Below are 24,173 nucleotides of genomic sequence, written 5' to 3' on the forward strand. Positions count from 1 at the left end.
CTCACCTTCCCCCCTGGTAAAGCCTCTGAGTTTTGGGACTGTTGCTGGAAGCAGGTGTTGCCTGTGTTCAATTAGCCGGCCTATCTGCAGAGCAAAGTCCTTCCACTCCTCCTTGGCAAAGTTTGCAGGAGAAAGAAACAGGTGCGCAGGTAGAGACACATGTCCCACCTACACCTAACCCCATTTCCTTTCTACCCAACTTGAGCAGTACTCAAGTTGCAAAGGTCTTTGATATTCTGTCAGGAGATGTGGAAAGCACAACGAATCCTATCTGACAAGAGCTTACTCTCTCCTCATGTAAACACACACGTGTTCTCCCACGCCCATGGAGAGCAGCTGGTGATCAAGGTGGTTTTCCCCTCCTGGCCAGCCCTACAGATCACTTCCAGGAGGGTAAAGGTCTCCCTGCTCCTTCCCTCGCTTTGCCCTTGGTTTTAAGCTTAGCAGGAAATTCAGAAAGTGGCTCTTTGTAAAAAGATAATAATTGCAGGTCTGTTTAAGGCGCTTGGCAAAGCCACAGAGCAATGTTAGCTTGCCTGGTAAAAGAGCTGTGGAAATGCCTGCTGCATTCCCTGACAGAATGCACCAGATCTCCCCTTCCTCCCCCCTCAGGACTAGTTTTATTTAAGAGCTACTCACAGTGATGCATCCAAATAGCAGAGGAAAACCCCCTAGCTACAGGTTTCCCTCCTGGGGAAAGACAGCTCTTGGCCTGGAAATTAAACAACAGACATAAAACAGATATAGGGAGAGCTATCAGACATAACTTATACGTAACCTTTTGTCTGGCCCTTTTTGCTAGAAGAGAGTTAAAGCCTACTCCATGCCTGAGGTCTGGATGAAGTGAGTCTTTGTGATCATAGAAAAACAGTTCTCAGTTATTTGGTTATGATTGCCAGTAAGCATCTCAACTCAAATGCAGGTAAGCAGAGGCTGATGCACTTATGCTCTGGTTAATCCCATGTACTATAAGTGATGTTAAGGAGCAGGGAGGCAAGAGTCCTATGTGGCTTGGGGGAACATTCAGGGCACACTTTGATGCTCCCCTCCTCAGCCATGAGGGCTGTAAAATATGTAGAGAAGTTCCTGGAACCCTTAATACCTGATCCTAATGCCTTCATGCAACAATGCTATTACATACAGAAGAAAGAAATGCCAGCTCCCAGTGAGATGTGACAAAAAAGATGTACTGGCTCTTCCAGGAAGCCAATTTTTACCTGTGCAAATTTTTCCCGGCCAAGGTAGGGAGGAAGAGGGCTGTATCCAAGTGGAGAAACCACAGAGGAGATGCTTCTTGCCTACCTGAAAACTAGTGCTTTCCCTCTTTTCCCTGTCTTGGCTGCACAAAATTTCCTCCTTGACTCTTCTCAAAGCTGGGGCTGTTCCCACCCCATCTTTTCCGTGGACCTCAAGGTTCACCAAGGTTTAACTCCAAGAGTGAAGATCATGTTAGGGAGGGAAGGCTCCCCCTTCCCTCCCCTCACCTTTTGTAAGAAATAGTTTAATGCTTTCTAGAACTTGTTTTAATCCCTCCCTCCTCCTTTCAGCCCCATTTAGGAACGTTCACAGGACACAGTAAGAGGCATGGGCACAGAGGATGGGGATGGAGTGGTCTCATTGTTCTCCCCGTGTTGGCAAGAGGAGCTGTGAAGGCCGACACCACAGGATTCCCTGCCTACGCTGCTGGGCGGTACTGGGTTTGCCACTCCTTTGAACAAGGGTGAAGGGCAACTTCCTCACCTCCTCCTCCTCGCTATCTGCCCATTGCTAGGCAGAGGCAGCTCCCTCCCAAGGCAGGAGGGAGGCCCACACGGAAGTCAAAGCCAACGCTCCATTCACATGCAACTTCAGGCAGAGTAACAATTCCGCAACAAAACCCTGAAACTTTGGGAGCCTCTCAGCTTGTCCTCAGCCCAACAGACTGATCAGAGAAAAAGAACAGCAGGAGGAAGAGAAAGGTTCCAATTCACCATGCAGGTAAGAAACAAAAACTGGTCAGCAGTTGCCAACAGGTTGTTTTCAGCACATTGGAGCCACCTGTATTTTGGAAATTTGGCGTATTATAAGCTCTGAGCTCTACCACTCAAATGCTTTCAGCCCTAGGGTACTCAAAACGTACCACAGAGCTTCAGTTTCTCTCAGCGAATGCTTTCATTTTCACCATGAAGGTATGATGGGGAAAGCAATGCATTGTGCTCAGTCTGCAGTATCCAATAGCACCTGCAGCCTTGGAACAAGCGCAGTGGGGTCAGGGCAGTGGGGCTTTGCATGTCTGTACCACAGTTCAGAGCTGCCAGTGGGCAGATCAAAGAAGGGTGGTTTGGTTTCAGGAAAATTGTCATAGAATCACAGAATCATCGAATGGCTTGAGTTGGAAGGGACATCAAAGATCATCTTGTTCCAATCCCCCTGCTCCTATAACTTGAAAGAAAAGGCACAGATTATTATTCAGAAATCCAGGCAAACTTTATGACTGGGACAGCTAGTAACAGCACAGGCTGTTTATCTGCCTGTTCAATTAAAGATTGTTCACATTTCTTAGGAAAACATGAGGCAAGGTGGAAGCGCTCTAGGGCAAGTGAGGAGGGCACAGGAAGCACTGGTAAGAACCATTCCCAAGATAAGATAGCAGTTTGGTCATTGCTGCGTACGGGATAGAAACTACCCAACCTCTACCAGTCTGTGGTGGGGAAGGAAAACAGGGGTGCTGGATCCCACTCAGATCCTTTACTTCAGTCACTGGCACTGTGACCACACTCCCCACTGAAGGGCACCCCTAAAGGATCAAGTAAAGTTCTTGCACAGAGCATCAGGATACAAGGGGACTAGGATATAGCTGGAGAGAAACTTTGGGCACACAAACCCCCTTGATATTAAAACACCGCTCATTGTGCAGCATGCTTCTCACACGTTGACACAGTACACCTCCAACCCTGCTCCAAACACTGATCAGGAAAAAGGCTAAATGGGCATCGTCCTCTTTGATAGCAAGGATTAGAGTCCATGGTTTATACAACCACTTCAGAGACTTGACTGTACATGGGGCTGCCTTGTGCTGCTGGAACAAAACAGCCATCATCAGGTAGTGTTACCAGTCCCTTGGGTAAAAAAAAAACAACATAGGGGTGAGAGTCCCAGTGGTCCCATGTCCCTGCCTTCTACAGCTGTCCCTTCGCACAAGCCCCATCTAGCCCCATATGGGGGCTGGGCTCCTGCAGAGCAGCCAAGGCTTAAAGCAGCTTTTGTCTCACGCTCAGCCCCATGCACAGGGATGTCAGCAGTCAGCGTCAATTAAATCTGCTGAAATGCCTCTATCTGTCTATGATGCTTCTATCATCACAGGTTTGCAAACCACCCTCCGCAGGTAACTGTGATTTCCATCTGTTCCCACTCTGAAGGTGGGCACTGGGAATTGCCTGCATGACCTGCAAATAATTTTCAAATTCTTCTGCTCTTCCCATTTTTCAGTCCTATGCAGAGGCACTAAAGGTGCTTGCAGAGGACGGACCAGGTGGTAAATCTCATTGCTATGAGAACACAGAAACATGCCTGCTGCTAAAGGAGCTGCTATAGACCCTGCTCCCACAACATCCTCACTGCCTAGAGCCATAGACAGGTGACCTAAGAAGCAACCCCACTGATTCATAGCATTTGTCAGGGAAATGAAAAAACAATAGGTCCCTCTTGGGATTAAAACCAGTCCTTGTTATTTTGGGAGTATGTAGCAGCAGGGGCGGGATTGGCAGCATCAGATCCAAGAGACCAGCCTCATTACAGCATTAGAGCTGATAGAGGAAGGATGCTGCAATGAAGCTCTGCAGATCCAGCTCCAATGCTGCATACAAGAACAGATATTGGGGTTAGTACCAGGGGAACAAGACAAGGCAAGCTGCAAAGAGATGCTATCAGGCTACATCTGTGCCAGCAAGAGCAGCAGCAGCTGGGGCAGAGCCTTTTGGAACTCCTGTGCACAAGGGGGCCTCTGAGGATAGGGACAGACAGAGCTGCTGTGTGTAATGATCTTAAGTTATGCCAGGGGAGGTTCAGATTGGATATTAGGAACAATTTCTACTCAGAGAGAGGAGTAGTGCATTGGCACGGGCTGCCCAGGGAGGTGAGGGAATCACCATCCGCAGAGGTGTTCAAGAAACATGGAGATGTGGTACTTAGGCACATGATTAGTGGATACAGTACAGGTGGTTCAGCAGTTGGACTCAGTAACTTCAGAGGCCTTTTCCAACCATAATGATTCTGTGATTTTACAACTCTGAGATCTACGTGCTCACCCAATTGGGAAGATTGACCTGTGCCCAAACCCACTTCTACCACTCAAAAACATGCTTATCTTCTGAAGTCTTCTTACTTTGTCTCAGTCTCCCACCTGCTTTTCTGCTTCAAGTGAAGACAGGGCCCCAGTTCCAGAGAAAGGATTTCACAGAGTATTTCAGCCCTTTCCTCCTCCCAGTCTCACCTGCTCCCATGGCCTCAATCCTCAGTGAAAGCTTGAGATCCAGGCTTTACATCACAATTTGGTTGCACCACCACCTCTCCACTCCTGAGATTACAGCTGGATGAACTTGTCTGGCCACTGTTATTACAGGATACAAAGTCACAAAGCCTTTGGTGACAATGCAGGCTGATGATATCCCCATCCCCTGGCAGCTCCTTCTGTACTGCAATGCCATGCCTCCGGGAACAGCAGTATAACTGTTTGTGGGGCCGCACTGTGAGTCACACCAAAGAACTGCAAAACAATAAAAAAAAATAAAATCAGAGCACATCTTTATTAAACTCATTGCAGTCACTGGCATATGAAGCCCAGCACACTTTTGCCAATCCACCAAAGACTGGTTGGACTAATCCCCTGTTGCCTATGCAGCAACTGTGGCTGTAGGAGCAGGGTGAGATCACATCAGGGAAGCCTGGAAGAGAGGATAGGGACAAAGTGATTTCAAAGTTGATGTGCCCCAGTTTTGGGCACCCACCACCAGGACCAGGCCATCCAAGGGTACTCCTACAGCATTCTTCTATGGAGGAGCACCCTGAACAGGGAAATCACCCTTAGCAGAGAGCAGCTGTTGCCACAGCATCATCTTGCTTGTTTCTTCCAACCTCAGAACTGCTCCACTTGGATGCATAATTATGCTGGAAGTGGAGACCAGGAGTGTATTGGGAAAAGTTTCCAACATGCCTGCTCTTATTCTCCTCCCCTGGCATCCCCTCGTGGCACCTGGGAGAGGAAAACTGGGCCAGGTAGACCTTGATCTTGGGTTATAATGCAGTTTTACTTACATGGGCTCTGTCTCTTTTGATGTACTGCAAGTATCACAATATCATCCAGATGTTCATAGGGAGAGGTTTGCTCTGTGTCTTGATATAGAATCTCCCAAGGAGCTCACTGAACTCTTTGCTGCTTCTTCTCTTCCACAGGAGGAAATTCTGTTGACTCCCTGGAGAAGTTTTCCTTTTGAAGACTCAGACACATTTGCCTTCACGGTAAGCTTTGCTCTGTCTGTACTCAAAGGGAATTCACAGCTCAGAAATTTGGATTCTGGTTGGGGGGGGAGGTGTTAGGGCAGTGGCTGCTTCATTTTCCCCATCCTCATGCTCATTCACAGTCCCCAGAAACCCTCTACACAGGCATGATGAAGGTTCAAGCCTTTGAGAAGCTGAAGCTAAGAGAGAGCTCTCTGCTTGTCAACACCATTAATTCCCTGGTATTTTCTAGGGGCAAGATGAAGAGAAATGGGATTTTGTCCTTGTGAGTGACATCCACGAAATGGGCAGTGAGAAAGAGATCAAGAGGAAGAAGTTCCTGGATGAGCTGAGCAAGAAGGGGTTCACCATCAAGGTAAGAGGCAGCAGTTACTTGGTAACCTAGGATCGCAGCTAGTTTGGGCTGCTGAGAGAACTCCCACATCTATCACTGCATCAGTACTGGAAAACACATGGTACACTCAACGAGGGGAAACCCCAGCTCCAAGACTCAGGCAGCTCCTGGCTTTTGCAGCTCTGCCTCTTTCTCTGACCAGATTGTTCTACTAGCCTTTCTCTTCTACCTACTAGAAAATTGAGGACAGGAAGCTATTTTATGGGGTCCGTGCCCCAGAACACTTCTTCCGGAAATACCAATGGCTCTTGAGGAACCCCGACAGCAGGCTGCAAGACCTCAATGCCCAGCAGGACGTACCAGTGACCACCAGGTGAGTGTTGAGCTGGACTGCTGGAATCTAGACCTTGCAGTCCCTTACCTCCACACCAGTACCCATTTTCTATCTCAATTCGCACTTGTGCCAGGCTTTTCCTTCTCCACAGAAACCAACTGCCACTATTGGAGCAAGGTGGCCAGTTCCCCATTTCTTCCCCATTTCCTTCTCTGGATTTTGGTGCCCACTCTACAGGGCCACAACACTAGGCTGTATCCCCAGAGCTGCCTTTAACCCCAGTTTCTCCTTGCTCAGGATACGGATCGTGAACTTCATCTTGCATAACACAGTGACACCCGACCTCGGTAAGGGAATGGGGCCAGCAGGCCCATACATCCATCCCCTTTATCTCCAAGGTAATGCAGTCTGTACTGGTAGCAGTGCTCCGGCTCTATGTTAGGCATCCCACACCTGAGAGTGGGGATGTGACGAAGAGGAAAGAGCCAGGATGCAGATCTGGAAAGGTGAATTTGCTTTTTCATTCCACGGCTGGGAAATTTGGACTGCAGGAATCAGCGCCCCTCTCACCGAGCCCACCGCCACTCTTCTGTGTCTCCAAAAATGCTTGTCCTTCTCCAGCATTCTGGGATCAGCAGGGAGGTAGAAAGGGTGCTGGCTCTACTGCTGTCTCTAGGGACCTGCCTACCTGGTTCACTCCCAGCCTCAGTGCAGCTTGCAGCAGCCTGGCTGAGCAGCACAATGACAGGGATTAGTGCTGATCCCTTCTGAATAGCTCCGTCTCTCCCAGGCATTTCTTTCTGCCTCCCCAAAAGCTTCAGGGTGATTTTGCCTGTCAGAAAGCATATGAGAGAGAGAGAAATACTTTGTCTTACTAATCTTCCCCATTCCTCCTGCTACCAGAGAAGCTGCGTGACCTCATGAAGAAGAATGTCTTTGAGGCAGCATTTCCACTGCACGAGGTGAGGCCAGGCACATGGATGACTGGTAGGAAAAGCCATGAGAAGCAGAGGAGTCAGACCAAGTGGGAGAGAGCTCTGGGTGACTGGGGCTGTATTGAGATGTACCAGGATGAAGGGCTCCTAATGGCAGCTTGGCAGCAGGGCTGGGGTTTAAAGCTGCTCTAATATTCCTGGTGTCTTACTGACTTCTCTGTTCTCCAGAAAGAAGAGGTAAGGGAATTTCTGAAGGAGAAATGGGCCCGCTGGAGAGATATATTTTGCCAACAGCCAATTGAGAAGATCAGGTAACTGGCAAAAGAGTCACAGCAGATCTAGCCAAGCAACTCCACCTGGAACCCTTCCCAAGATCCTGTGTTGTCATTTTTTTTCATTTTTTATTTTAAATCATTAGTTTGTACCTCACCCTTTTCACATATATTGGGCCTCTTCTGCAGCTTGCAAAATTCTTAGCCTAAAGGGTATCTCATGGCACCACTCTCCATCTGCTAATTTTGCAGAACAAAACAACCCCCGCATCTGCACGGTTTTTAATTAGCCTCTTTCATTTTCAACCACCAGCTCCCACGTTCAAAAGGAAGGCTAGATGAGAACAGAGCACCAGTGAACATGTTCAGCCTGAGGCTGAGCTTGGGACATGAAAGGCAACAAGGGACCTAGATAAGCACATTAAAGCTCAGAAGAACACAACTCTTTTAAAGAGGGAGAAAAACTAACTTTCTGTGGCCAGGAGAAGAAAGGCAGAAATAATACGCTGCTTCAGGAGGTTTTCAGTGGGCTCTATTGGGGAGATAAAATGCTGAGATGCATTTTCTGCCCTTAAAGGTTTCTTACAGTTGAAAAGTCTAGCAGGAGCCCTAGGGAGACTTGATGCCTCCACGGTACTCAGTGTGAGACAGAACATGTTTCTAAGGTTGACATGACCTGTTGCTATCACGGAAAGATTAAGGGGCCAAGTAAAAATTATTTTCTTACATAGGCTGGGGAGCACCGCTTCTGATTGCAGATAGGAAGTTAATTTCTTGGAATATAGGAGGGGCAGCGGGTCCATCACTCCATCACTGTCACTTCTTACCCACACCTCCAACCCTTCCCCACACTTGAAGAACTGAAATAATGCTGTCAGAAGAATGAAATGAAAGTACTAAATGGAAATAGATGAACCCAGGAGGGGAAATTGATCTAATTTCAGAACCATTGCACCTTGCAGCTCTCTTATCTTTTTGAGGCCTTTTTAATTTGTAGACAGTGATTGCAACTTAGTCTCTCAACCACTCCCACTGCTTTTACCTGGCATATGATGAATCTGATCACATTTACCCTTGATCTTCAAGTCATCTCTGCACCCATTAGAATCTTGCATTGCTATCCATCCTGTCTCACCTCTCAGCTCAAGCAGTGCTCTGAGCAGCTCTTTGCTGCGCAGCCCTACAGCATTGTCCTTAGTGTTCTTTACTGCATCCTCACTCATGCAAGGAAACCCAGGATCTCCCTCCATGTGCTGCTGCTGAAATCCAAGGGAAACACCTGTCACTGTATGGTTCTTCCACTTTGTTTGGACTGACTCTCCTGATCCACCAGACAATGCAACCACCAGACATGCAGACTGCCCCTCCTGGAGCTGGTATCTCTTTTAGGGGTGAAAGATCTCCAAAGCAAGTCTCACCTTTTCTTCCAGATGCTATTTTGGTGAAAAGGTGGCCCTCTACTTCACCTGGCTTGGCTGGTACACCTACTTGCTGGGATTTGCTGCAGGGGTTGGACTGGTGGTCTTTGTGGCTGGGATTACTGTTTTCAATTCCAGCCAGGTGAGGTAAGGAAGTGCAGAATGCCACACCCTGTTCATGAGACTTTGCTACGCATGCTACTTGCTGTTGCTTCCCTGAACTCCTTTCTCTCTAGCAAGGAGATATGTGAAGCCAATGACACCCTTATGTGCCCACTCTGTGACCAGAAGTGCCCATTCTGGCTGCTCGCTGACACCTGCATGTATGCCAGGGTAAGTATCCCTCTTCCCAAGACAGGATCAAGATGAAGGATGGGGAAACACTCCCAGCTTGTGCTGTGCCCACACCACCAGAAGGAAAAGCCAACTTGCACATTGGCTACAACATGCTAGAGACCTCCACTAGCCTCCTTAAAAAGGAAGAGGTATAGTCTCATCACGGTCTCCATCACCAGCAAGGAGAAGGCATTTACCACCATCTGACATGTTCAATTTTAATTCCCCTTCTTGTTATTTGCCCCCCTGCACCATCTTTACTTGTTTCTGGGGAGATCAGGGTGACACGAGGATGACCAAATGCTGCAGCCTCTACAGTCTGCTGTCCCCATCACGTTCTTCTCTGATCTTCTCCAGGTCACTCACATGATTGACAACGAAGGGACAGTTGTGTTTGCCATGTTCATGGCAATTTGGGGTAAGTGTCAATGTCTCATTGCCAAATACACAGAGCCTACACTATGGCTTATGTGCAGAGCATCTGGAAGGAAATGGGACCAACACAGCTTCATCATTCAGGGGCTTTTTAGTCCTTAGCTTCTCTACTTTCAGGGCCAGCAGCTCCCCCTCCAGACAACACAAGGGATAAAAATCACCCCAGCAATTTTCTTCTGCTTTTTAAACACTCCTTTCTAGAGAGCTTGTATCCTTCAGCCACTATAACCTTCCCCAGAGCATCCAACAGCCTTTCCTCTGCCTCTCCTGAGCTGGATGTCTCACCAATGAGGTCTCAAATCTGAGCCAGCTGCAGACATAAACTTGCCTATCATTATGGGTTGATATACACAGGAACCAGCTTAGGAAACCCAATCCAGATTAAAAGAAGAGGTGGCTGTAAACGGATTTGCAAAGGTGTAGCATGCTGGGGTGCAGGTGAATCCTGGTTGCAGAGACACAGATGGCTGCTTGTCTTTCATAGGCAAAGAGCAGCCGGGGCTGATTTGCCATTCAGATTTCATGATAGTCCAGCCTGCTCTAAGGGAGGGAGTGATGAATTCTTATAATCTAGAGCCATCTCCTTTCCCTCTGCAGCCACTGTATTCCTGGAGTTGTGGAAGAGGCAGAGAGCCCAAGTGGTCACCAACTGGGATCTGTATGGGTGGGACGAGGATGAGGTGAGAATGCCATCTTTCCCGCTTAGCGTTTTCCTCTTCAGGGCAATTTACAGCTGGGCTTACAGAGATGACGTAGTAGAGGGACCTGTCTATGGATATGGACATCTAATGGAAGCTCTTAAACAAGAGGCAAAGCCAATATCTGGAGCCTTTGCCCCAGGGGAGACAGAATCCTCCAGAGATTTGATCAAATTCTAGACACCTTTCTGCATTGCTAGTCACCTGTATGAGGCTCTAAACTCAGTCAAGACTGGTCATGCTGTCAGATATTCAGCCCCATTCCTCCGGCTCTGATCATTCCATACTGCCATTTACACAGCCACCCTTGGGCTTTCCAGTACCTGGGGAAGGCTGTATTGAAACCTTCCTTTCCTGCATGTGTATATATATAGAGAGAGAGAAAGAGAGAGAGATACTTTTTTATTCTTCTTCAGGAGGAGCTAGCTATGGAGCTGATCAACAATTTGCAGCATGAACCTCGGCGGTATCGGCACTCTTACTTGCGCAGCACCATTGTGCTCCTCTTGGTTCTGCTCATGGTAAGTGCCAGGGGGAACTTAGGGTAGGAAGAGGCAAACTCTTGACATTGTCCGTTTTCCTTATGGGACAACAAGTGGACAAGTAGAGGTGGATATGTCTGCATTACGAACATCTAATCCATTGCTGAAGAACACTGGCTTGCACCTGAGGCCACATCCCGATGAGTTCTGGTGAAGAGAGACAGTTTCTGAAGCACTCATCCAAGATGGAGCACGTCCTTCCCTCCTTGCTTCTCACCTCTCCACTGTCCTCCTCCACAGATTGTTGTACTGATTGGCATTGCCCATGCACTTGTCATTTATCGGGTGGTCGCCACGGCTCTCTTCACCCAGAGTGATTCCGAGTTCTTCCGTGAGCAGGCTAACCTGGTGGCAGTGATAACAGGGGCTGTGCTGCACTACATCACCATTGTCGTCATGACCAAGGTGCAGACTGCAGCATGGGGTGGGCAACGGGTCTTGTCCTTTTCCATCATCAGTTCTCCCTTATTGTTTTACACCTCTTTCCTGCAGATCAACAGACGCGTGGCCCTCTTTCTCTGTGACCTAGGTAAGGGAAACTGGAGGATGCCCCCACTTACAGCCCTCAGCACCAAGCTGCCCAGTGGTACCTCCACCAAAGAAAAGAACTGTAGGGCACCTCCTCATTGGTCCCCAAATGCAGCTAGTTTTGTGGCTTCTTTCCTTCCTCCACAACCACAAAGCATCTGCCAGGCAGTTCTTGCCATGGGATCCATGGGGAGTGGGATAAGGTTCCACCTCTTTATGATCAACACCCTGCTCCTGTCTCCAGAGAAACCACGGACCTTCTCCCAGCATGAGAACAACTTTACCATAAAGATCTTCATCTTCCAGTTTTTGACGAACTTTTCTTCGCTCATCTACATTGCTTTCTTTCTGGGGAGGTGAGTGGTGGTAGGGATCCAGGGGGACCCCAGCTCATCTACTTTCCCCCTCAGAGCACCTGGCAGAAGTGAGAAGGGGGTAAACCATCTGGGATCTCAGCAGGACCATGGCTTTTCCCCAAGGAATGGGGAAGTGATGGGAGAACACCTTTGCCTAGGCTAATGCCTGGAGAATGGTGTCCGCCATCCCACAGCTGGCTGCTTATCCAGAAAGGAGTTACAGGTGAGGCTCAACAGATATCACTCTTCTTGCTTCCCTACTCAGGATCAATGGCCACCCAGGGAACTACGTGCGCATTGCTGGCAAGTGGAGGCTGGAGGAGGTGAGAGACTTGCCATAAAATCCTCTGACCCCATACCACAACTCCTACCTTGCCTTTCCCCATTGCCCAGCAAGGCACAACCAAATCTCTGCTTGGACAAACAGTTCCTCAGAACCTTCTCCTCTCATCCCTTTGCAGTGTCACCCTAGCGGCTGCATCACTGACCTCTTCATCCAGATGGCCATCATCATGATGCTTAAGCAAACCATCAGCAATGTGATGGAGTACCTTGTCCCGTAAGCCTTATTCTAGCCTTTGAAGTGCTTGCTGGTGTTCTTGGATATGCAGGACAGCTTCCCACTTCTTACTGAGAGTAACCTTGGTCTTCAGGCCAAGATCTCCTCCCTTTCCCCATCTCAGGTGTCCAGTGCTGCCCCTGCCACTCCTGCCATCACTCTGCAGACAGCAGTACAAATTTCTCCCTCCCATTGCAGCTGGCTAGCCCACAAAATACGCAAGAGGCAGAAGCGCCCCAAGAAGAAACACGTGATGTTGGGGGAGGAGGAGGAGGTTGAGGACCCCTGCAAAAAGCAGTGGCTCATCAATTATCAACTCAACGAGGTCAACATCTTCAGCTTGTTTGATGAATTCTTGGAGATGGGTATGTAGGGGAGGAGAGGATGAGCAAGGCAGGATGCTGTGTGCAGTGCCATCCGTCCTCCTTGTATGGGGATAGCATGATGCAAGGGAGAGTGCTGAGACTCAGCTCCATGCCCAGTCCCACTAAGGAGACCATTCCCAAAGCAAGAGAGAGCAGGCAATCATGTTGGCTTTGGAACCTTGCCTGGGATCTTCCTCTCCCCTCCTAAGGGTGTCAAGGAGGTGGCTGTAACCCCAGGGTAGTCCTACTTGGTTAGCTCAACCACTATGCCTCAAGGATCCCCCTCTCTGATAGGCCTGGAAGAGGTGGGTGTCTCCTGTGGGGGTATGAGGTACCCAAGACAAGTTTTTCTCCCCTTTCAATCCTGAAACTTCCCTCTGACAAAAGCCACAAAGCAGGACAAACTCAGACAGCACCTGAATACCTGGAAGATATCCACTCCATGGTGGCTCCACACCAGCACCTAGCATTTCCCCCCTCTGCAGTGATCCAGTACAGCTTCACCACTATTTTTGTTGCTGCCTTTCCTCTGGCCCCATTGCTGGCATTCTTCAACAACCTCTTTGAGATTCGCCTGGATGCCATCAAGATGACACGGCTGCGCCGGCGCATGGTGCCCAGGAAGACCAATGACATTGGTGAGGTGGGGCCCATGAGAACTGCTGCTTGTGCAAACAGTGCTGGTGTTAAGTCCCTTCCAGTCTGAAGGAATCTTGAGCATTCCTTTGCTGGGATGTGCTCTTGACTGTGGAGATAGCAAAGCACATGGAGAGCTGTGGATTGGGGAGGGAGAAGCAATTTCAGACTTTTCAGACAATGAGGGGCACTTTGGAACTCTCCTTCCTTGACCCAGACTTCTGTTTGTGCCACCCTGTTCCTGAGCTGCAGCTGCCTTTGTAACCCTTGAGCAAGCTGTCAAGGGAGCATCACCAACCTTCTCCTCTCCTGCAGGAATTTGGCTGCAGGTCCTGGAAGCCATTGGCATCCTGGCTGTCATCGGGAATGGATTGGTGATTGCCATCACATCTGACTTCATCCCTGTGCAGGTCTACAAGTACACATACAGCCCCTGCATGAAAGAAAACAACACTGCTGTTGAGTGAGTGTGGCTGGTCAGCTGTTCCAACCCTCCCACAAACTCCCTCAGTGTGACCACAAAGCAGGAGCTTCACCTCACCACCGGGCTGATGTGAATTGATGTGCTCTTTTCCCCTTGCAGCTGCTTGACTGGCTACATCAACCACAGCCTCTCTGTCTTCCATATCAAGCACTTTGAGCCAGACACAAATCTGGCTGTAGAGATCTTAGATTTGGTCAAGAATGGGACTACAGTGTGCAGGTAACAGCAATCTGTGCTTGGTAGCATCCCTGCCAGCCCCTCGCCATGGCATCCAGCCCTATGTGTAAAGACACCAGAGCTCTTCTGAGACCCCAATGGGTCTGGTAAAGAGAGGGACTGGCACTGAGAGGTCTCTGCTGCAGGTACCGGGATTACAGGAATGATGAGGACTACAGCTACACTGTCCAGTTCTGGCATGTCTTTGCAGCCCGGCTTGCCTTCCTCATCCTCTTTGAGGTGAGTACTAGGGCAGCTAGCCAGGGAGGAGGCTGAGGCCACTAGGGTGATGGTGGCATGTTAAAGTGGCCCTGCGAACTCCTCACTGCCACTGCGACTCCGTTTCTGTCCTGCAGCATGTGGCTCTGTGCGTCAAACTGATTGCAGCCTGGTATGTCCCTGATGTGCCCCTGTCAGTTAAGAATCATCTTCTGGATGAAAAGCACTACAACCTTCGGAAAGAACTGAGGTGGGTAATGCCCCAGAAGGTGCTAAGGACCATGCTGGACTCAGTGCAGGAGTCCACATCAGAGCCCCACAATGGGGCCAATACCCACCACCAGCCCAGGACATGCCTCTTTGGTGACACTGGGATCTGAGCAGATCCTCCATCTCCCTTTGAGATGTAGCTTCTACTCCCATTTTGAGTCCAGCCACTGCTACCTGGGGCTTGTAGCATTACATGTTCATTTTAAGATGGAGTGCATTACATGTAGATGAGGCCCACCTTCCTCCAGGCCAGTAGCATCACTAACTAGCCCACTTGGGCTAGCTGGTACTTGGCTTTTAGGTCTCTCAAGGCAGTGAATTATATTTGACAAAAGGTCCTATTCCCACTCTGAATATTGTTCCCACAGCCCCATTTCTTCCCAGTTCAGGTAGTCCTAGCCCTTATGCCCCTTTCCTTTCTTCCCCAGTATGATGGAGTACTCCACTGAAGTGTAGCCTCCTCTCATGGAAGAAAGTGAAACATGGACTTGAGCCCCTCTCCCCAGCCTGCCAGCACAGCCAGAGAGGCATTCATGAGCTCTGGCTGTCACCAACCATGGACTTGAACTGGGGAGTGATGAGGTGACAGCTGCTTCACAGGAGCAGGATGCTTATAACTAGTCCAGCCACAAAGAGGAAGAAAGTGGCAGCAGAGGTGGGAATAGCATCTTCCCAGCAAACTCAGCAGCCGAGGAAGAGCTATGACACAATGGAGCCAGGCTCCTCAGCACCATGCAGAGAGCTCAGCATGTTTGGCAGCATCCAGCCATCACTGGGTAGGCATGACACTGGCCTGCAGGAGGTGCCCTGGCTTCCATATCAGTCATTGCCTTCACGTGCCGTGTAGCATCATGGGAAAAAGTGGCTACCTCATTCCAGGTTCCCTCTCCAGATCTTCCTTACACTTTGGCCCCCTCTTCCTCTACTTTCACTGACCTCCCTGCTCTCACACTGTAAAGAAGGTTCAGTCCTTCCTCTTTCACGAAAGCCAGCACAGTCTGCCTCACAGCACAACTACTGCATAGCTGTGGTTCCAAACCATCCTTTCCCCGATCTTTAGTAAATTGCACTTGTTATTCTAATTGGCTTTTGCACAGGGCCCTACCATGCCCCCACATCTGCTTTAACTTAAATATATATCCAACTCAACTACAAGAAAAATGGTCAATAAATGCAGTGACTGTAAAAACTCGAGCAGACAGACCCTCAGCCACCAAGAGTAACTGTATTCACACTGCTATCTTTCCTGCCTCCCCTTTCCTATTCACAGCACCTAAAGATCATTCACTCCCACTTCTTTTTTCTTCATGTGGATAATGAAAAAAAGGCTGGAGCTTAAGCATTTATGCCTAGCACACTGAGGTGGAGTGAGAGGTGCTGCATAGTGGCAGAATTAAAGGAAATTGACATAGTGCAAGAACAAGAGCAAGAACGTGCTGGACTGACAGAAGTACATTTAGCTATAGAGAAAATCCGAGTCACAAGGCTAGAAAGTGTTATCTCTTGCTGCAAAGCACAATACATTAGCCCTGCCAGCTTGGTATTTCATCACCTCTTTCCTTACAGCCCTACAACAGTGAACACAAGAGTTTGCCTATGGCAAAGCAGGGGTTACATGCCCCAGCTGGTCTGGTGTCAGAGCAGTCACTGGAACTTTTCTAACATTTGTGTGTTCCTGGCTTCATAGGTTTGCTCACTGCCAGGTCTACCTGTAGTTTTACCAAATCGAGGCAGAGTTATTTGCATTAAAGGAACAAAGTCTTTGTTCACATTATATGGAAATGACAATGTGCCCTCAAACATGATTCTCCACTCAACCCTGAGTGCAGAAACAGCCTTTTGGTACCCCACAGCATTTCCAAATTAGATTATTTTGAACCTGTGCATGGCAGCCTTGCTGAACTGGGTCTGCAAACGCTTGAGAAGAACAACTTTTTTCTAACTTTTGTTAATGAGGAAGGCAGGAGCACCGGTCAGGTCACTGCAGCTCAGTTTCCAGCTTTGTTACCATCCTTGTAAACCCTGGGTCAAATCCACTGGAGAGTTTCGAAGCTGACCTAAGAGTCTTTTTCTTTATGAGTACTGAAATCCTTTAACCAGTTCTGAAGTTTAACCTCGAGCTCCATGCTTTCATCCCCTCCTCTGTCAAATAGTCACAGGTGGCCACTTCTGTTAAATTGCGGGGATATACTGAATAGAATCTGGGAGCTAGGCAGGTGTCACTGTGCAAGTGTGTGAGCACGTGTAATAGACACACAGCCACAATACAAACCCTGAATGATGCAGACAAGTGAAGATGAGCAGCATAGCTCAGGATCAACTATTTCATTAGGGCTGATCTGTCATGTTCTGTAATTAAAAGTCAGGTTAGCCTGAACCCCTGCTGCGTACAGAGCGATATTCCTGCACAGAGATGTACATGGTGATGCTTCTTCCCGTAATAAAAGCTGTTCTTAGCACCGCATGCCACAAGAGGCCACAATGTTTGTGGCTTGTTTGAAGTCAGTGCAGCCCCACACCTGCAGAGTCCTTGCCCCTGATTTAACAGCAAAAAGCTACCCACCTGCTGTGTTTCCTGGGAAAAGGAGTAGAGTGACAGTGATTAAGCATCTGTGCCTAGGTGGCACCTCACCCTGTAGCAATGCTCTCCTTTCTGGCACTTGGATATGAAACTGGTTTCACTGATAGCCTTGGAACACAGCCGCCTGGCAGCTCTAAGTAGCTCATACTTAATTAGCTTCAAGCTGTTAAATGCATCAAGAACCGGCTATCAGCGAGCTCGTGTTGATACAGTCATTTCCACCGTCCAACCCAAGCAGTGCACACTCACTTCAGCAGCAGGATGCAGGACAGGGTTGCAGGCTCCAGCATAGCACAAAGTGACAGTCTCAGATTGAGAGGATTTCGATGGGGGCTCTGGATGCAAAGCCAGCAGCTTCCCATGGTCCCCAAGGTCCACTGCAGACAGGGCCAGGGGCTGTGCCCCACTGCCAAGGCCAGCAGCAGACAGCAGGTGACAGTCTGGGGGTGATATGCCTCTGAGCCCACGCTCAGGACTGCAGAGAAAGACACCAACATGAACTCAGAAGAAAACTGCACTCCCAAAGCCGTGAAGAATCAAGCAGGGAAGCGGAACGAGCTGTGCAATGCCCTCAACCCTCTGGCTTGTTTTGTCCTTTTACCACTGTGATCAAGATCACCTCCACTTCTTCCCACTTTTCACTTGCCTGCAGGAATAGCTCTGATGGACAAGAAAGGTTTAGTCAGCCCCTAGTTCCCTGCCCTTGCCATTTGTTCCTTGGAACCCTTCATCATCCCACAAAGCCAACTGGTTTACACTGGGGTTTGCAGTCCATATGTTAAAGTGAGCACAGCAGTGTGCACGAAGCTGGTGAAGGGTCTAGAGAACACGAATGATGGAAAGGCCACCCGCTCAGGGGAGCCCCGTCATCTTTTTCCCATGCAGGGCCTGCTGGGAGCTGTAGGGGTGCAGCTCGACATGCAAACAGCACTGCAGTGGCCCGAGGGGCGGGCGGGCACACACCGAGCCCTGTAGTCCTGATGCAGGGTTAATTTTTAACTTACTGTAAATGGGAATCTGCTTTCAACAACCCTCTGATGGAATGCAGATAGAAGGAGCTGTACTGGAGGTAGAGCACTTCAGGACCTTTGAACAGAAAGCCTTGAATAAACCAAAACTATTTTGTATGGTTTAAAGGAAAACAACAATAAAAAAGCTTCACAGAAAAAGAAACAGACAAACAAAAGGTGAAGCACTGGGGCCATTACATTGTCTCCCACGTTCTTCTTGACCCCATATCCCAACCACCCTTCCCCACCATCAAAATCCCCAAGAAGCCAGAATCCCCCCATTTTCAGCCCTTTCCACACAACCACACAACACTGTTGTGTTTGATGGCTGTTGTTCGTATGGCTTTATTCCTGGAAAATCCTAGGAGTGTGCAATGCTCAGAAATGCGGACCACCCCACCTCCTCCATCAGTCTGCTGAACTGAGGCTTTTCAGGAGGAAATAATCACTTCTGGAAACAGCCACTTTTTCTCTCTTCTCAACCTCAGATGGTGTGATTACCTTATTGAAGACTCCAGTATTGAAGACTTCAGTGCTGTTAGGCACAGCCAGGATGGCAATGCTCTTTCACTGGCCTTTCACCAAACACCACTGCCACTGTGAGCTTAACCAGAACCTAGGCTGTGCTGTGGCTTTAATTACCTCTTTGACAATTACCACAGCCATCACTTGCTGCTCACATATCACCTTGCTCCAGCTCCCCAGACAAGCTAGAGGAATGACTCCGAGTACGAGCTTTGTCCTGCCAAGACACCATGTCCACTCCACACTATTGGAGACCAAGCCCCAGAGCCCTGAGCTTGTGGGTGCTCAGCAAATTATGACCCCACGTTACACCCCGGGCTCTGCACACAGCTCTGTGAGGAGCACACACCCCTGAGCCCCCATGCAGCCTGGGGAGCTGGTATTACTGGTGGGTGCAGGTTTTGTCTCACCCCAACGTCTCTTCCAGCTGCAAGGAGCTGTGTACCCAACTCCCTGAGGCTGGCGGGTTGGTTGGCTTGCCTTCCCTCTCCATTTTTCTCTTTTTTCTTTTTCCCCTCCCATAAAGCCAAAGTTATTTAGGTGTTGTTTTTTTTTTCCCTCCCACAGGTTCAGGTGGAGGTGGAGCAGTGGGTGGGAAAGAGGGATGGCCAACCCCTTCTGCAAGCCTGGCATCCAGTGATTGGGGAACCCAGTGAAGGGCATGGACTGAACAAGGCGGGGGGGGAGGGAAGAAGCGGGGGGGGGGGGGGGGGGGGGGTGGGAATAGCTTAAAAAAAGAAAAAAAGCACAGAGAAAAACCTAACGAAAGCACTTGTCTGGCAGTCAGCTCAAGTGGCACAGGGGGAAGATGGCTGGCAGGAAGTCTGGAGGAATCTCCTGCAGGTAAACATAGCTCTCTGTTGCTTCCCACTCTGTGTTGAAGTGTCTCGGCCAGGGTCAGTAGAGTCTCACCCTCTCCCTACAAGCTCTGTTGCTTAGCCTCCATCCTTGCTGCGTGCTCCCTGCCTACTTTGCTTTCCCCATGGCTTTCCTCCAGGGGGATACCACAGTCCAGCTATCATACTTGGATCACTACAGAGCTGGGCTATCCCTCAAACCAAAATATAGGAATGGCAGTGTGTTGTGTGTTTCCCTGTGCTCCTCCTTCAGCTCTGCACAGAGTTTCCCTTTCAGCGCCCTTTTCATCCCCTGAAGAAAAGATTATGCCTTCCTGTGGGACTAGGGACTGCTGAGGGCCTCCTTGAGCTCTCCAGCCAGACCACACCCTGTTGTGACTTCCTTCTTTCCAACTACACAAGGATGGGTGAGCCAGGACTGAGCGCAACCAGAGCATCGCCAGCAGGCTGGGAAAGCTCCACACCACCCCATCCTTTCCCCATGCAAAAGCCTGGCAGTGGGGTTCTCCAGCCTCTGCTCTTCCATCCTTGACCACAGAAAAAAAATCAGTTAATGCTTTAGGTATCAATTATTTTCCAGCTGCTCAAGCGTCCCCTGCGTCCCCTGCGTACCTTGACCCCATTTTTGCCCGGAGCTGCGGCTGCTGTGGCACAGGTAGGTGAGGTACCTCCAACCCCAGTTGTAGACCTCCCCCTTCCACATAACACCCACAACACAGACTCAGTTTCTTTGGGGGAAAACCAGGTTTCATCATTTCCAAACGAGTTTGCAATCAGGAGTGAAGAAGCTCTGTGGCAGAGGCAGCCAGGGCAGATTTTATCCCTGCTGGCCCCAGCGGTTCGGCTGGATGTGTTTACAGTAGTGCTGCCTTGCATAAACACCAGCATCCTGACGTCCTTGTTATTCCCAGCAGGCACAATACCCACAATGGGGGCTCTGTGGGTGTTCAGGGACAGAGGAGCCTAATGCCACAGCCAAGCTCTGCTTCAGGTTCCTTTTGTAACCAGTGTGATGTATTGGTGAGGTGCGGGGTGTCCTCCCTGCTGCCCCTCTTCCCAAGGGGCAGTGCCATGCAGGGATGGTACCTGGGCACAGCCACAGGGCAGCACTGTGCCTCCTTATGTTACTGCTGTGCCACTGGGTGTGAAAGCTCACAAGATAGGAAGCCCATGCTGCTATAAATAAACCCTGTGGTTTAATTAGCAATTTCAACAGGCACATTGGACTGGAAGCAGTGCACAGCTAAGCCACGCAGCACAAAGGAGGGACCCCAGTTGCACATCCAAAGAGCGTCTGTGGTAGGACTGTGGGTCCCAGGATGACCTGGGGGCTGTGGTTTCACTTGGCCTCGCAGCAACACCCTAACCCAAATTCCATTTTCTTCTCTGTCCCAGCCCCAATCCACCCTGTGGCAGAAACAGGTGGACTTTGTCCTCCCAGAAAACCTGTGACACCAGGTCCCTCCTTCCGCAATGCCAGCAGCTGGATGTCTCTGAGCACACCATGGCAGGTAGGTTGCAAAAATCAATGTTTCAAGTGTTTTCAGCCCCTCACTCTGAAGCATGGTGGAGGTCCCACTTGCTGCTCTGGGGTGGGCCCCAGCCTCAAAAACCAGCCCAGCCTGCTGCAGAGCACTGCTCCCTGCCAGACCCTTACAGCAGAGCTTGTTTTTCTGGGGAAGCCAGGACAGCAGCAGGGCAGTCATGCCTTAGGTTAAATAGTAGGGAAAATTTGTTCTCAGAGAGAGTGGTGATGCAGTGGCACTGCAACCCAGGGAGGTGGTGGGGTCACCATCCTTGGAGGTGTGCAAGAAACGTAGAAATGCAGCACCGGAGGACATGGTTCAGTGGGTGTGGTGGGGGTGGGCAGGCGTTGGACTCAATGATCTTACAGGTCTATTCCAGCCCTAATGATTCTACAGTTCTAATTAGGGACATGTTTTAATGAGTGTGGTGGGAGTGGACTGATGACTGTAGAGATCTTTTCCAACCGTAATGACTCAACAGTTCTATGATTCCCCATTGCCGTAAGCTGGATCCCTGATGGTTTCCCCTTCCCCCTGTGCTTCCAGATTTTTGCAGTGTACCTCCTGAAATCCTTGCCCCAGCTGCCAACGAGACACTGGAGCTGGCCCTGGGAAGCCAGATTGTGCTGAACTGCACTGTGCGCTGGGCAATTAGTGAGCACTGTGAGCCTGTCCCCATCTGGACCAAGGATGGGCAGTGGCTGGGCAGTGAGAACAGACAGGACAGCACGTGGTAAGGAGCCTGCCCCAAGGTACGTCCGTCTGGCTTTCTGGGCCGCCCAACCCACAGTGACTCCTTCTCTCCCTAGGTTTGGTCAAAATGCCTCGGAGCGTCTCCTTGCCACTGTCCTGCAGGTCAACCTCACGCACGATGCCGACTTCGGAGTGTTTGCCTGCTGGGTCAGCAATGCCACAGCCACCTTCACCCTGCAGAGAAGGGGTAGGGATACACTGGGAGCAAGCCCTGATGGAGACAGGAGTGGGAAACCCAAGGAGGGTTCTGGGAACGGGGTGGCAGTGGTGACCCCATGGGTGTCACGAAGTGGGAAAAAGAGAAATGGCTGCATGTTGAGGTGTGAACTCCGGAAAGCTGGGTCTGGGCTACCAGCCATGCTCACCATGCTCTTCACTATCTTTGCAGAGGTTGTGGGGCATGTAAGTGCAGTGCTGGCTGCCCTGTTGGTCCTGGCCCTCCTGGTGCTGCTGGCAGGGCTCTATATCAGATGCCGCCTGAGCGTACTCCTCTGGTACAGGAACCACTACGGCGAGCTGGAGATGAATGGTGAGAGGGGAGCGGAGGAGAGGGTGGCCCCAGGATGAGCTACCTCAGGACCAGGGCAAGCTCCTCTCTGGTACTAACCTCCCCTTTTCCCCCCCAACCACACAGATGGGAAGCTGTATGATGCTTATATGTCCCATGCCACTGCTCCAGATGACCGAAAGTTTGTCCACTTCATTGTCAAGCCACAGCTGGAGAATCGCTATGGCTACAAGCTCTACCTGGATGAGCAGAACATCCTGCCTAATGCTGGTAGGCACCTTCCCTATGGCATTGGGCAGAGGGACAGTGCTGACACCTGAATCTGAAATCCCAAAGGGGAGAGGATGCACTGGGCAAGGGGCTAAGATCCTTTCTCTCCCCGCCACAGAGCCATCAGCAGACCTCATCATGAATGTGAGCAGGTGCCGGCGTCTCATTGTGGTCCTCTCGGTGGCATACTTGGAGCAAGACTGGTGCAACAGCAGCTTTAGGTATGAGCCCACTCCTGTCTGCCTCTGGGAGAAAGGGGCTGGCAGCTTCTCACCTCCTGCCCCATGTCTGTCCCACAGGGAAGGGCTCTGGAGGTTGCTAGAGCTTTCCAAGAAACCCATCTTCATCGTCTTTGAGAGCCAGTACCGGGAGATCACACACCCTGCCATCAGCCTGCTGAAGCATCACAGGAGCGCCGTGACCTTGCTGGTTTGGCGAGCAGGCTCCATGGTAAGGGCCAAGCAGGGTCCAACCCTGGTGCCCCATTTCATATCAGGCTCTAGATCTGCATGCTCACATCCCAAACGTGCACAGGAAGGAGCCCTGCTCTAGGGTGTCCCCTGGCCAAGGAAACCAGGGCAGCACAGCTCACACTGTAGGGCCGGGCTAGGAGCTGCAGCTCTCCAGCAGGTCAGGCTGGTTTCTCCATTGCTGTGCAGGCATGCTGCCATGGCAGAGCACAGCCTTCACCTTGGCTGAGCTCCCAGCTGCAGGAGGAGCTTTCTCCAGCCCTGCACAGGGCTGGGCAGGGCTGTTCTGCAACCCAGCGCAGCTCATCTCCTTCTTACCCCATGCAGACCCCATCGTCCGACTTCTGGAAGGAGCTGTGCCTGGCCCTGCCACGCAAGGTGGCCTTCCGGGGGACCATGGGGGACCCGCAGACCCAGCTACAGGAGGACAAGGACCCCATGCTCATCCTGCACAGCAGCTACTTGGACAGCCGGGGGGACCCCCACCCAGATGGAGACCTGGGTACAGGTACTTGTCACCCACCTCCTTTCTGGGTTGGGTCGGAAGGTTGGGTTGACCCCTTCCCCATCACTTGACTCCTGTCTGCTCCTTCCAGGCCTCCGTGGATATGCTTTTAGAAGTCCCCTTCCTCCCCGCATCAGTGTCCCTGGGGGGCCCACAGCTTTGGCCACTGGCACGCAGGAGGACACGCAGCTGAAGGACAGCCACAGATCTGAGATTGACGTCTCCGACCTGGGCTCACGCAACTATGGCGCCCGCACAGACTTCTACTGCCTGGTGACAGAGGATGACATCTGAGCAGAGCCACAGCCAAGCTGCTGAATCCCTGCATCCCCACACACTGTGGGACTGCACAGACTCTGGTCATGGTTCCAGGATCCCAGGCACAGTGAAGAACTGAAGCTGGGAGGAGAGGAGCTGGCTCCTAGCAACATGCTCCATGGTGAAAAGCCATCATGGGGGGGACATTCCTGTCCCAGTACTTGGGCACCCTCAGGTGGTAGGTCCTCCTCACTTGCCCTGGGTAGAAGGGATATTTTTCCTGCCTGATGGACCAGCGTTGGGATTGGTGATGCCCTCGGAGAAGCACCATGCACCCACATCCCTTTGCCCCTCATTCCCTACCCTAATTGCTTGAGGCATCATCACCCTCTACCCCACAGAAATCCTCGTGGCAATAAAGTGCTGCTGTTCCAGTGGGTCTTGTCCATCTGCAGGGACATGGATGACACTGGTGGA

At 50.5% G+C, this 24,173-nt stretch overlaps 2 protein-coding genes and 1 long non-coding RNA gene across 15 annotated transcripts; 2 read left to right on the forward strand and 1 right to left on the reverse strand.

The window, feature by feature from the left end:
* Positions 1–1,722: 1,722 nt before the first annotated feature.
* Positions 1,723–18,221, forward strand: ANO9 (anoctamin 9). 7 transcript variants are annotated; one of them, XM_052694070.1, is made up of 23 exons: positions 1,730–1,977; positions 5,431–5,496; positions 5,729–5,851; positions 6,067–6,203; positions 6,462–6,511; positions 7,068–7,126; positions 7,328–7,410; positions 8,802–8,936; positions 9,026–9,122; positions 9,483–9,543; positions 10,158–10,240; positions 10,675–10,779; positions 11,041–11,205; positions 11,293–11,684; positions 11,950–12,007; positions 12,146–12,243; positions 12,442–12,608; positions 13,094–13,246; positions 13,560–13,707; positions 13,828–13,947; positions 14,091–14,184; positions 14,301–14,413; positions 14,862–18,221. In XM_052694070.1, the coding sequence occupies exons 1-23, from the start codon at positions 1,972–1,974 to the stop codon at positions 14,887–14,889; spliced, it is 2,541 nt and encodes an 846-aa protein (XP_052550030.1). In that variant the 5' UTR covers positions 1,730–1,971; the 3' UTR covers positions 14,890–18,221. The 7 variants fall into 7 exon arrangements, with proteins under 7 accessions (XP_052550036.1, XP_052550030.1, XP_052550034.1 ...); XM_052694073.1 differs by having other exon boundaries at positions 1,732–1,977; positions 11,041–11,329; positions 11,573–11,684; XM_052694075.1 differs by lacking the exon at positions 11,041–11,205 and having other exon boundaries at positions 1,733–1,977; positions 11,293–11,329; positions 11,573–11,684.
* LOC128086006 (uncharacterized) lies at positions 17,825–19,117 on the reverse strand. Of its 2 annotated transcripts, none has more exons than XR_008209199.1 (2): positions 18,960–19,117; positions 17,825–18,100 (listed from the first exon to the last, which is right to left on the reverse strand). It is a non-coding gene; the product is annotated as an uncharacterized LOC128086006 (long non-coding RNA). The 2 variants fall into 2 exon arrangements; XR_008209198.1 differs by lacking the exon at positions 18,960–19,117 and adding an exon at positions 18,526–18,949.
* A 144-nt stretch (positions 19,118–19,261) lies between these two features.
* Positions 19,262–24,130, forward strand: SIGIRR (single Ig and TIR domain containing). 6 transcript variants are annotated; one of them, XM_052694081.1, is made up of 12 exons: positions 19,262–19,392; positions 19,987–20,061; positions 20,611–20,713; positions 20,802–20,917; positions 21,479–21,665; positions 21,742–21,872; positions 22,074–22,214; positions 22,320–22,463; positions 22,582–22,684; positions 22,763–22,913; positions 23,261–23,441; positions 23,530–24,130. In XM_052694081.1, exons 4-12 carry the CDS (start codon positions 20,911–20,913, stop codon positions 23,730–23,732), a joined length of 1,248 nt encoding a protein of 415 aa, XP_052550041.1. In that variant the 5' UTR covers positions 19,262–19,392; positions 19,987–20,061; positions 20,611–20,713; positions 20,802–20,910; the 3' UTR covers positions 23,733–24,130. The 6 variants fall into 6 exon arrangements, with proteins under 6 accessions (XP_052550041.1, XP_052550039.1, XP_052550038.1 ...); XM_052694079.1 differs by having other exon boundaries at positions 20,611–20,705; XM_052694078.1 differs by having other exon boundaries at positions 20,623–20,713.
* The last annotated feature ends 43 nt before the right edge of the window (positions 24,131–24,173 follow it).

Source organism: Tympanuchus pallidicinctus, unplaced genomic scaffold, assembly GCF_026119805.1.
Source record: "Tympanuchus pallidicinctus isolate F22 unplaced genomic scaffold, pur_lepc_1.0 scaffold3, whole genome shotgun sequence".
NCBI lineage: Eukaryota > Metazoa > Chordata > Aves > Galliformes > Phasianidae > Tympanuchus > Tympanuchus pallidicinctus.